This window comes from Microchirus variegatus, assembly GCF_963457635.1.
Source record: "Microchirus variegatus genome assembly, chromosome: 11".
Lineage (NCBI taxonomy): Eukaryota > Metazoa > Chordata > Actinopteri > Pleuronectiformes > Soleidae > Microchirus > Microchirus variegatus.
In genome coordinates this window covers 28,403,321-28,414,740 of record NC_139812.1, presented here as the reverse complement: position 1 = coordinate 28,414,740, position 11,420 = coordinate 28,403,321, and the positions used below count along the sequence as shown (strand labels likewise).

Below are 11,420 nucleotides of genomic sequence, written 5' to 3'. Positions count from 1 at the left end.
CTGTGTTGTCCTATAGCTCAGTCAAGAGTCTGGACCAATCGGGTCGCAGCGGTGTTGACTCCGCCCACTTACACATCCTCCACCTGATCATTGTGGCTCACATGGTTCAGATTCTGCTCACGTCTACTACAGGTGAGACACACACACACACACCAAGACACACACACACATAAACACAAAGAGACAGACACACACACACACACACACACACAGAGACACACACACACACAGAGAGAGAGACACACACACACACAGAGTTAGACAGACACACATGCACACACACAAAGAGACAGACACACACACACAAAGCGACAGACACACACACACAAAGCGACTGACACACACAAAGCGACAGACACACACACACACACAAAGCGACAGACACACACACACAAAACGACACACACACACACAAAGCGACAGACACACAAACGCAAAGACACAGACAGACACACAGACACACACATAGACAGACACGCACACACGAAGACAGACACACAAAGACACCCACACACATAGACATACAGACACACACACACACGAGAGACAGACAGGTGAGAGACACACATGGAACTAACAGCTGTGTGTGTGTTTGTGTGTGTGTAGAGGATGTGTGTATGGATCAGGACAGTGTTGGCTCAGAGGAGGAGGAGCTAACCTGTCAGCTCTACAACACACTGAGGAAACACCTGGGCAGGTGAGGAGACACAACAGAAGGTCAAAGGTCAAACACGCTTTAATGAGTGTGACTGTAAACTGTGTGTGTGTGTGTGTGTGGATCAGTGTGTTACCTGAAGTGACCTCTGGGTGGCAGCTGTGGCGTTGTATCAAAGCCGCCATCTTACCGTTCCTCCGAGCCGCCGCCCTCTTCTTCCACTACCTGAACTCTACAGCGCCACCTGCTGACCTACTGGGTAAAAACACTGTGTCATTTCTTTAAATTTTATTTTAAATGTTTGATTTTCATCACTATGACAACAAACCACACCCCCAAATGAATCCAGACTCCACTGATGTGTTGTAGTAGCAGGTGCTGGTCAGTGGGAGGCGCTGTGCAGTTACCTCAGTCTGCCCTGCAACCTGCTGCAGGTTTACCAGAGCCAACACACACTCATGGAGCTGCTCATACACAGGTAACACACACACACACACAAACACACACACAGTTCTGATGATGTCATCAAAACAACCTGTCAACTGTAACATGAGTGTGTGTGTGTGTGATGTCATCAGGTGGTGTTGTCATCCAGGTGTGAGGCGGTCCCTGCAGGGGGGCGGAGTCATGGGGGGCGGAGTCATGGTCAGGTTTCCCAGAGAATCAAACAGACTGATCGAGCTTCCTGAAGATTATAGTGTTTTGATCAACCAGGCGTCCAGCTTTACGTCAGTGACACACACACACACACACACACACACCGGACACACACACACACTGATCAACCAGGCGTCCAGCTTCACGTCAGTGACACACACACACACACACACACACACTGATCAACCAGGCGTCCAGCTTCACGTCAGTGACACACACACACACACACACTGATCAACCAGGCGTCCAGCTTCACGTCAGTGACACACACACACACACACACACACACTGATCAACCAGGCGTCCAGCTTCACGTCAGTGACACACACACACACACACACACACACACACACACACACTGATCAACCAGGCGTCCAGCTTCACGTCAGTGACACACACACACACACACACACACACACACACACACTGATCAACCAGGCGTCCAGCTTCACGTCAGTGACACACACACACACACACACACACACACTGATCAACCAGGCGTCCAGCTTCACGTCAGTGACACACACACACACACACACACACACACACACACTGATCAACCAGGCGTCCAGCTTCACGTCAGTGACACACACACACACACACACACACACACACACACACACTGATCAACCAGGCGTCCAGCTTCACGTTAGTGACACACACACACACACACACACACACACACACACACACACACACACTGATCAACCAGGCGTCCAGCTTCACGTCAGTGACACACACACACACACACACACACACACACACACACTGATCAACCAGGCGTCCAGCTTCACGTCAGTGACACACACACACACACACACACACACACTGATCAACCAGGCGTCCAGCTTCACGTCAGTGACACACACACACACACACACACACACACACACACTGATCAACCAGGCGTCCAGCTTCACGTCAGTGACACACACACACACACACACACACACACACACACACACACTGATCAACCAGGCGTCCAGCTTCACGTTAGTGACACACACACACACACACACACACACACACACACACACACACACACACACACACACTGATCAATCAGGCGTCCAGCTTCACGTCGGTGTCACACACACACACTGTAACACACACACACACTGCAACACATACACACACTGCAACACATACACACTGCAGCACACACAAACTGTAACACACACACACTGTAACACACTGTAACACACACACACACACTGTAACACACACACACACACACTGCAACACATACACACTGCAGCACACACACACTGTAACACACACACACACACACACTGTAACACACACACACACTAACTAACATGCACACACACACACTGTAACACACACACACACTGTAACACACACACTGTAACGCACACACATACACACTGTAACACACACACTGTAACACACACACACTGTAACACACACACACTGTAACTCACACACACACACACTGTAACACACACACACTGTAACTCACACACACACACACTGTAACACACATTATACATGGACAGAATGATCTGTTTGCTCAAATGTCTGTGTGTGTGTGTGTGTGTGTGTGTGTGTGTGTGTCTCTGTGTGTGTGTGTGCTCAGGTGTCCTCGCTCAGGTGGAGATAAATCTCGAGCTCCCACCTTGTGTCTCGTGTGCGGCGCCATGTTGTGTTCTCAGAGTTACTGTTGTCAGACTGAGGTGGACGGAGAAGACGTGGGAGCATGTACCGCACACACCTTCACCTGTGGGGCGGGGCTAGGACTCTTCCTCAGGTAACACACACACACACACACACACACCTGTGGGGCGGGGCTAGGACACACACACACCTTTACGTACAATAATAGTATACAATTGAGTATTTTAACTCACAGTGTTTTCTTGTGGTGTGTGTGTGTGTGTGTGTGTGTGTGTGTGTGTGTGTGTGTGTGTGTGTGTGTGTGTGTGTGTGTGTGTGTGTGTGTGTGTGTGTGTGTGTGTGTGTGTGTGTGTGTGTGTGTGTGTGTGTGTGTGTGTGTGTGTGTGTGTGTGTGTGTGTGTGTGTGTGCAGAGTCAGAGAGAGTCAGGTGTTGTTTGTTGCAGGTAAATCTAAAGGTTGTTTTTATCCTCCTCCGTATCTGGACGACTACGGAGAAACTGACCAGGGACTGAAGTAAGTGTTTTCAAGAATACGCTTCTAACGTAACATTTTGTCGTTGTTACACCTGAGTTACATCAGTCATGTGACAAAAATCTTATTATAAAAAGTTATTTTTACCTTTTTTCTTATGGATTTATAAATAATTTAATATTTAGTCAGGCGTTTTACGACAAAGTCCTCTTTACGTAAGTTTTTGTATCGTCACAGTTTTTTGTGCCGCGTTAAGTTTTAAATTAACGTCGTAATGACACAAATGTTGTAAAATTTAGTCAAGTTTTTTAATAAAGTAATTTTAATGCGACATAATCACATTTTTGGTAACTTTGTTATGCAAAACGTTTTTTTAAAGTTAACAACACTTTTGTCGCACATCTTATAACATTACGTTTGGTTAAAAAAAAAATTCGGAAAACGTCGACGAACAAAAATACGAACAAAGACGAAGTAATGAGACAAATTTATGTTTTCTGTCAAATTTTACAATGTCAGGTAATTTTACAAAATTCTGTCGTTATGTTACTTATTTGACAAAATACGTAATTTAATAAATAAGCATAAATAATAGTTTTTACTAAATGTTATAATTTTTTTTGCAGTTTGATGTTTTTGTCACTTTAAGTAATTAAATTTTTCAGTTTACATGTTTTTAAAAATGTACTAAATATCGTAAAAAAAAAAAATTATAACGTTGTTTATGCTAATTTTTATTAAATCAAGTAGTTTGTCAAAAAAGTAACGTGACAAAATTTTGTAAAACGTATTACGTGAAAAAATTACACAATTTGACAGAAAACGTTGCGTAAATTTTTCACGTGACTTCGTCTTTGTTCGTATTTCCGTTTGTCAACATTTTCCCGAAATCTTACGTACATACGTAATCTTATCGTCTCCATGACGACTGGGTTTGTTTACACGACGTCTGACGATGTTTGTTTGTTTGTTTGTTTGTGACGTCACAGGCGCGGGAACCCCCTCCACTTGTGTCGGGAACGTTATCGTAAGATCGAGCGTCTGTGGCGACAGCACGGCATCGCCGAGGTCATAGGTCACGCTCAGGAGGCCAATCAGACGCTGGTCACCATCGACTGGCAGCACCTGTGATGTTCAGCATGACTCCGCCCCCCCCCCCTCCGCACAAAGACGACAAGCGAATGGCTGTCAAGCTTTTGACCCCGCCCATTTTTGTATGCGTCAGCCAGTCAGCTTCCTGCAGCCTTCAGGGATTTTTCACACCAATCAGAGAGTGCGAGAAGTGACGTGAAGCTCCGCCCACCTGCGCTGTTCGGCCTACAGGTCAGACGCGTGATCACGACTCGTCTCAGGTTGTGCTTTCGCTTTGCATCGTGGGGGAAAATATCTGGTTTAAGAAGCCGCCGCCCACTTTTTTGGATTGGCTCAGATGTGTTTTTGGTTGTTTTTTTTTTGTCTGACGAGCAGCCAATCACAGATCAGCTGATGGTTTTAAGGGTTTTTATTTAAACTTGTGTTTTTATTTACATGTTGACGTCGGAGACCTTGTTTACGTTTTTTAAATCGACCGCGGATCAGCTGACGTGACGTCACCGATCACCTCTGACATATGTTAATATGTGAATTCTTGTATAAATGAGGAAATGTACGATATTCTAGAAAAAAATCAATAAAAACGTCAAAAACAACTTTGTTTGTGGGGATTTTTATGTTAAATGAAGAAATTGACGCGTCAACGCTAACGCATGTTTACGTGCCGCAGTGCAGGCAGTGTTTACCAGTTAGCTCCTTTAGCGCAGTTAGCGTTAGCCTACAGTGGAACTGGAGCGGTCTGTTTATTAAAGGAAAAGAGCAGCGCTAACAAATACCCAGCGTACCTGTGTACTGCGTATGTGCGTTTTTAAAGTTTAGCGTTACTTTAGAGACTCATTTTATCAATCGGGAGTCACGCAAACATGACGTCACACGCGTCTTTTCTGGTCAGTCGTCATGGAAACGCATCATGTGCTAACGTTGACGCCGTTAGCGCGTTTCATTACCATTACGTCGTGTTTACATGCTGCATCACCGGAGTCCAGGCACTGTTAGCTCCGTTTGCCTGTTAGCTCCTTTAGCGCCGTAAGTGTTAGCCTACAGTGGAACTGGAGCGCTCTGTTTATTAAAGTAAAAAAAAAAAATGAAGAGGATGATTTGCGATCACATGACATGAACCGGAGTGCGCGGTGGCCGAGACGTGCAGTGAGTTCAGAGGTGGGCGGGGCTAAGGGGAGGTTTATCACTAAGTGGTTTTGGAGGCGGATCCTCTGATCTGCTCTTAATTGGATCATCAGCTTTGTGTCGACGTGACGCTCACAGTCCACCGCTGAACCCCCGCGTGTGAGTGAGTGTGTGAGTGGAGCTTTGATGGCCGACCGCTCTGAACCTGCAGCCGTACGGACCGACCTGCAGCTCGGCATTATGGGTCTGAAAGCAGCAGAACCTGCGCGACTGTGACGGAACCCTTTAGCCTCGACTGTTCCTCTGTGACCCTTGACCTCCCGTCCACTCACTGTTTTTTTTTATTTTTTACTTTCTTTGCGTGACCAAACTGACGCCGCGATGCCGTTCATGCCGGTGAAGTTCACCCTGCAGAAGCGCGTGAAGCTGGCTCAGGGACTCTGGATGCTCTACTGGGTCTCCGTCATCGCCGGGATCCTCATCTTCAGCCTCGGCCTCTTCTTCAAGGTGGAGCTGAGGAAGAGGAGCGAGCTGATGAGCAACGCCGAGAGCCACGCCGTCCCCAACCTGCTCATCCTGGCGGGGGCGCTGGCGTGCGGCCTCAACGCCCTCGGCGGCAAAGTCTGCCACGACTCCCTGGACCCCATGAGGTTCTCCAGGTGGAAGCCGATGCTGAAGCCGTACCTGCTGACGTGCTGCGGCCTCAACGTCCTGCTGCTGCTCGCCGCGTTGCTCTGCTTCCTCATGCAGGTGGCGCTCTACCTGACGCTGGCCGAGGGCCTCAGGTTCAGCATCAGGTTCTACAAGGACACGGACACGCCGGGACGCTGCTTCATGAAGAGGACGCTGGACACCACGCAGATCGAGTTCCGCTGCTGCGGCAACAACAACCACAGGGACTGGTTCGAGGTCCAGTGGATCAGCAACCGCTACCTGGACATGAGCAACGACGAGGTCAAAGAGTGAGTACCTGACCTTCACTGACCTTCACTGACCTTCACTGACCTTCATCGACCTTCATCGACCTTCACCGGTCACTTATCAACCATTAAAACAGTCTATTCAGTGGCAGTGACCTGACACACACACCAGCTTCAGCCTGGGACACCTGTAGGCAGGAGTAAACACACTAGCTTAGCATAGCATACAGGAGCTAATGGTAGCGTGGCTAGTGTAGCATAAAGACAAGACAGGGGTAAACACCTAGCTTAACCAGGCAGCTAAGCGCCTGTACGACTATAAACAAGGGTTTAAGAGCGAGTACCTGACCTTCACTGGTTAGCGTTAGCCTACAGTGGAACTGGAGCGGCCTGTTTATTAAAGGGAAAGAGCAGCGCTAACAAATAACGTTAGCGTACCTGTGTAACTGCGTATGTGCGCCTCTTTTTTTAAAGTTTAGCATCAACTACAGAGACTTATTTTAACAATCGGGAGTCCCGTAAACATGACGTCACGCGCGTCTTTTTTCCGGTCAGTCGTCATGGAAACGCGTCATGCGCTAACGTTGACGCCGTTAACGCGCCCAGCGCTACATTTCACTAGCGCTGTGCAAAAGGTTAACGCGATTTTACGGCCAACGCGTTTCCATGACGACTGACGGGGGGGAAAAAAGACGCGCGTGTAGCACGGTTACGTGCCGCGTCACCAGTTGGTTGCGTTAGCTCCTTTAGCGCAGTTAGCGTTAGCCTACAGTGGAACTGGAGCGGCCTGTTTATTAAAGGGAAAGAGCAGCGCTAACAAATAACCAGCGTACCTGTGTAACTGCGTATGTTAAAGGTTAGCGTTACTATAGAGACTCGTTTTAACAATCGGGAGTTACGTAAACATGACGTCACCGGTCACTTATCGATCATTAAAACATTCGATTCTGTGGCAGTAACCTCATTTTGCCTCCAGGGGGCGTGTGTCGGGGAAACGGGATCAGGGCTAATCCTCCTAGCATCAGGTCATGTGATCGCTCGTTTCCGTTAAAACGAGGTCAGCGGAGGATAAAAAACACCGTTTAGGAGCAAAAGTTTTTTTTCCCTCCGTTAAGTCTTTAATCTGTCAGATTACATGCCAGGGTGAAACCACGCCCCCTCCCTGCTGGTGGGCGTGTCCACGCACCAACAATCAGCTGTGTGCGTGATCCGTGTCGTGTTCTTGCGTTAATTCGTTTAAGAGATTTTTCACTCTCTCTCTCTCGCTCTGAGATGATTATTCCTCATCCGATTATCAGCTGGTGTCAGGCCACGCCCCCAGAGGGAGGAACCAGTGACATCACAGAACGAGAAACAGGGTGAATTGTGGGTGAAGGTCACGGTGATGGTCTCAGGTCTTCCTTCAGGATCTGGATCAAAAACGACACCACTTTGTTTTCTCTGAACAATGATGTGCTCTGACGCCCCCTAGTGTTCACAACAAAGAACATGAGCACGATTGTTCACTTCATGCTAATGAACAAAGTATGGAAGGTTATTAGTGCCACATTTAAAAAAAAAAAAAGTTTTTGAAACAAAGTAAAATAAATAAATCTGACTTTAATCTAAGATTTTAATCTCAGAATTCTGACTTTAATCCCATAATATAATCTCAGAATTTAATCTCAGAATTTTGACTTTAATTCCATAATATAATTTTAATCTGTCAGATTAAAATTCTGACTTTAATCCCATATAATCTCAGAATTCTGACTTTAATCTCAGAATTTAATATCAGAATTCTGACTTTAATCCCATAATATAATTTTAATCCATCAGATTATATGTCAGGGTGAAACCACGCCCCCTCCTGTTGGTGGGCGTGTCCACGCAACAACAATCACGTGATCCGTGTCGTGTTCTTGCGTTTGTTCGTTAAAGAGATTTTTCTCTCTCTCTGAGATGATTATTCCTCATCCAATCATCAGCTGGTGTCAGGCTCCGCCCCCCAGGAGGAGAAACCGGTGACATCACAGAACGAGCTAAAATAAAACCCCGCGTTAGCGACAGACGCTAAAACGTCCTCAGAACGTCTCTGTCTCTGTCCCACAGTCGCGTCCTCAGTAACGTGGAGGGAAAGTTCCTGATGGACAGCGTTCCGTTCAGCTGCTGTAATCCCGGCTCACCTCGACCGTGTATCCAGCATCACCTGACCAATAACTCCGCCCACTACGACTACGACCACCGCACCGAGGAGCTCAACACGTGGACGCACGGCTGCCGGGAGGCGCTGTTCTCCTACTACAGCGGCATCATGAACAGCGTGGGCGCGTTTGTCATCATCACCATCATCCTGGAGGTTAGACCCCGCCCCCCCCCCCCCCCACACACACACCACCATTCAGCCTGGTCCACCTGTAGACAGGAGTAAACACACTTAGCTTAGCATAGCATACAGGCGATAAGGGTGGCGTGCCAGTTTAGCATAAAGACAAGACGGGGTAAACACCTAGCTTGACCGGGTAGCTACGTGTCTGTACGACTATAAACGAGGGTTAGCAGCTAAGTTAGCATAACATAAAGACTGTAGGTGGGGTACACTGCTCGCTTAGCATAGCATAAACATGTAGACGGAGTAAACAGCTAGCTTAGCATAGCATAAAGACTGTAGATAGGGTAAACTGCTAACACAGCATAGCGTAAAGACTGTAGTCAGGGGTAAAGTGGTAGTTTAGCATATCATAAAGACTGTAGATGGGGTACACTGCTAGCTTAAAATAGCATAAAAATGTAAACGGAATCAACAGTTAACTATAGGGGTAAAATGGTAGCTTAACATAGCATAAAGACTGCAGGTGGGGTAAACTGCTAACTTAGCATAGCATAAAGACTGTAGATGGGGTAAACTGCTAACACAGCATAGCGTAAAGACTGTGGTCAGGGGTAAAGTGGTAGTTTAGCATAGCATAACGTCTGTAGTTGGGGTACACTGCTAGCTTAGCATAGCATAAAAATGTAGACGGAATCAACAGTTAACTATAGGGGTAAAGGGGTAGCTTAACAGCATAAAGACTGTAGATGGAGTAAACTGCTAACATAGCATGGCATAAAGTGTGTAGTCAGGGGTAAAGTGGTAGTTTAGCATAGCATAAAGTCTGTAGATAGCATGAAGACTGTAGACGGGGGTTAATGCTAAGTTAAAGACAGTAGCGTAGCATCACTTAATTCATTCTCCTGCTAAAGTGAAAACAGAGAGAATCTGTTTCTCCTGACGATGAATCCAGGATCAGCTGATCTTAATCCTCACATTAACCAGGTTAACGGATTATCAGGGATTAATTCTGTGACTTCTGACATCGTGAACACGAGGCTAATTTAACGATGACAAATAAAATTAGGTTGATTAAAACGTTCAGATGTGGACTCTGGACTGGTTGTGGATCAGGTGCATGAGTTCATGGCGTGTTAATCTGTAGCACAGTGGTCAAGCTCACAGGGATCAGGGATTATTCTGGACTTAATCTGCAGCAGCAGAAAGAGAAACAGGGTGAATTGTGGGTGAAGGTCACGGTGATGGTCTCAGGTCTTCCTTCAGGATCTGGATCAAAAACGACGCCACTTTGTTTTCTCTGAACAATGATGTGCTCTGACGCCCCCTAGTGTTCACAGCAAAGAACATGAGCACGATTGTTCACTTCATGCTAAGGAACAAAGTATGGAAGGTTATTAGTGCCACATGTTAAAACATTTTTTTTGAAACAAAGTAAAGGAAATAAAACAGCATGAAGTCAAAATTCTGACTTTGATCTCAGAATTCTGACTTTAACCCCAGAATATCATCTCAGAAAATAATATGAGATTTTAATCTCAGAATTTTGACCTTAATCTCAGAATTTAATCCCAGAATTCTCATTTAATCCCAGAATATAATCTCAGAATTCTGACTTTAATCCCAGAATCTAATATGAGATTTTAATCTCAGAATTTTGACTTTAATCTCAGAATTTAATCCCAGAATTCTGACTTAATCCCAGAATATAATCTCAGAATTCTGACTTTAATCCCAGAATTTAATATGAGATTTTAATCTCAAAATTTTGACTTTAATCTCAGAATTTAATCCCAGAATTCTGTCTTAAATCCCAGAATCTAATATCCGAATTCTGACATAATCCCAGAATATAATCTCAGAATGTTGACTTTAATCTCTGATTTAAATCTCAGAATTCTGACTTAATCCCAGAATATAATCTCAATTCTGGCCCGTGTGTGCGTGTGTGTGTGTGTGTGTGTGTGTGTGTGTGTGTGTGTGTGTGTGTGTGTGTGTGTGTGTAGTCAGTGGACCTGGCAGGACTGAAGTACCTGATCACGTCTCTGGAGTCGATGTCAGAGCCGGAGAATCCAGAGTGTGAGAGTGAAGGTTTTCTCCTGGAGAAGAACGTGAAGGAGACGCTGATGGAGCAGCTCGATAAAGTCAAGTCACTGGTGAAGACCAATCAGGTGCAGGAGGGCGGGGCCACGCCGGAGGCCTGAGAGCCCCGCCCCCTCACAGGACTGAGGTCTTCAGCATCACACACACACACACGCACACACACACGCACACACACATGCACGCACACACACACACACTGGTGTAAACTGTGAATGTGGATATTTGTGTAAATATGTTGATTTGCTGTAAATAAAACATCTGGGTCAAACGTCAACAGACATTATTTGAATTCAAGCCACGCCTCCTCCTCCACTTCTGGTCAGTGGGGGTACTGCAACAAGTACTTTAACAGTTGTAGTACCCAAACTCACCAGCAGGAGGTACGTCCAGAGGTAAATGAGTGTAAGCAACGATATAAACAGAGTATATATATACACAAAGGTATGTATAC

General features: G+C 46.1%; 2 protein-coding genes across 5 annotated transcripts in view; both read left to right on the top strand.

The window, feature by feature from the left end:
• ubr2 (ubiquitin protein ligase E3 component n-recognin 2) overlaps positions 1-5,109 on the top strand; it is a gene marked incomplete at its 5' end in the record, with an annotated part of 24,554 nt that extends 19,445 nt beyond the window's left edge. For 2 of the 4 annotated variants that reach the window (XM_083897702.1, XM_083897700.1), the window contains 8 exons: positions 1-132; positions 607-697; positions 784-914; positions 1,025-1,133; positions 1,234-1,383; positions 2,913-3,083; positions 3,362-3,463; positions 4,411-5,109. The exon at positions 1-132 is cut by the window's left edge and continues 7 nt beyond it. In XM_083897702.1, coding sequence (XP_083753828.1) covers positions 1-132; positions 607-697; positions 784-914; positions 1,025-1,133; positions 1,234-1,383; positions 2,913-3,083; positions 3,362-3,463; positions 4,411-4,552 — 1,028 coding nt within the window. In that variant the 3' untranslated portion in view covers positions 4,553-5,109. Of the gene's footprint in view, positions 133-606; positions 698-783; positions 915-1,024; positions 1,134-1,233; positions 1,384-2,912; positions 3,084-3,361; positions 3,464-4,410 lie in introns of those variants that run through there. The other 2 variants (XM_083897701.1, XR_014592962.1) reach the window with 2 other exon arrangements.
• A 910-nt stretch (positions 5,110-6,019) lies between these two features.
• On the top strand, positions 6,020-11,070 carry prph2b (peripherin 2b (retinal degeneration, slow); the record flags this gene model as incomplete). Its single annotated transcript, XM_083897631.1, has 3 exons — positions 6,020-6,600; positions 8,650-8,896; positions 10,873-11,070. The coding sequence occupies 3 exons, from the start codon at positions 6,020-6,022 to the stop codon at positions 11,068-11,070; spliced, it is 1,026 nt and encodes a 341-aa protein (XP_083753757.1).
• Positions 11,071-11,420: the final 350 nt, after the last annotated feature.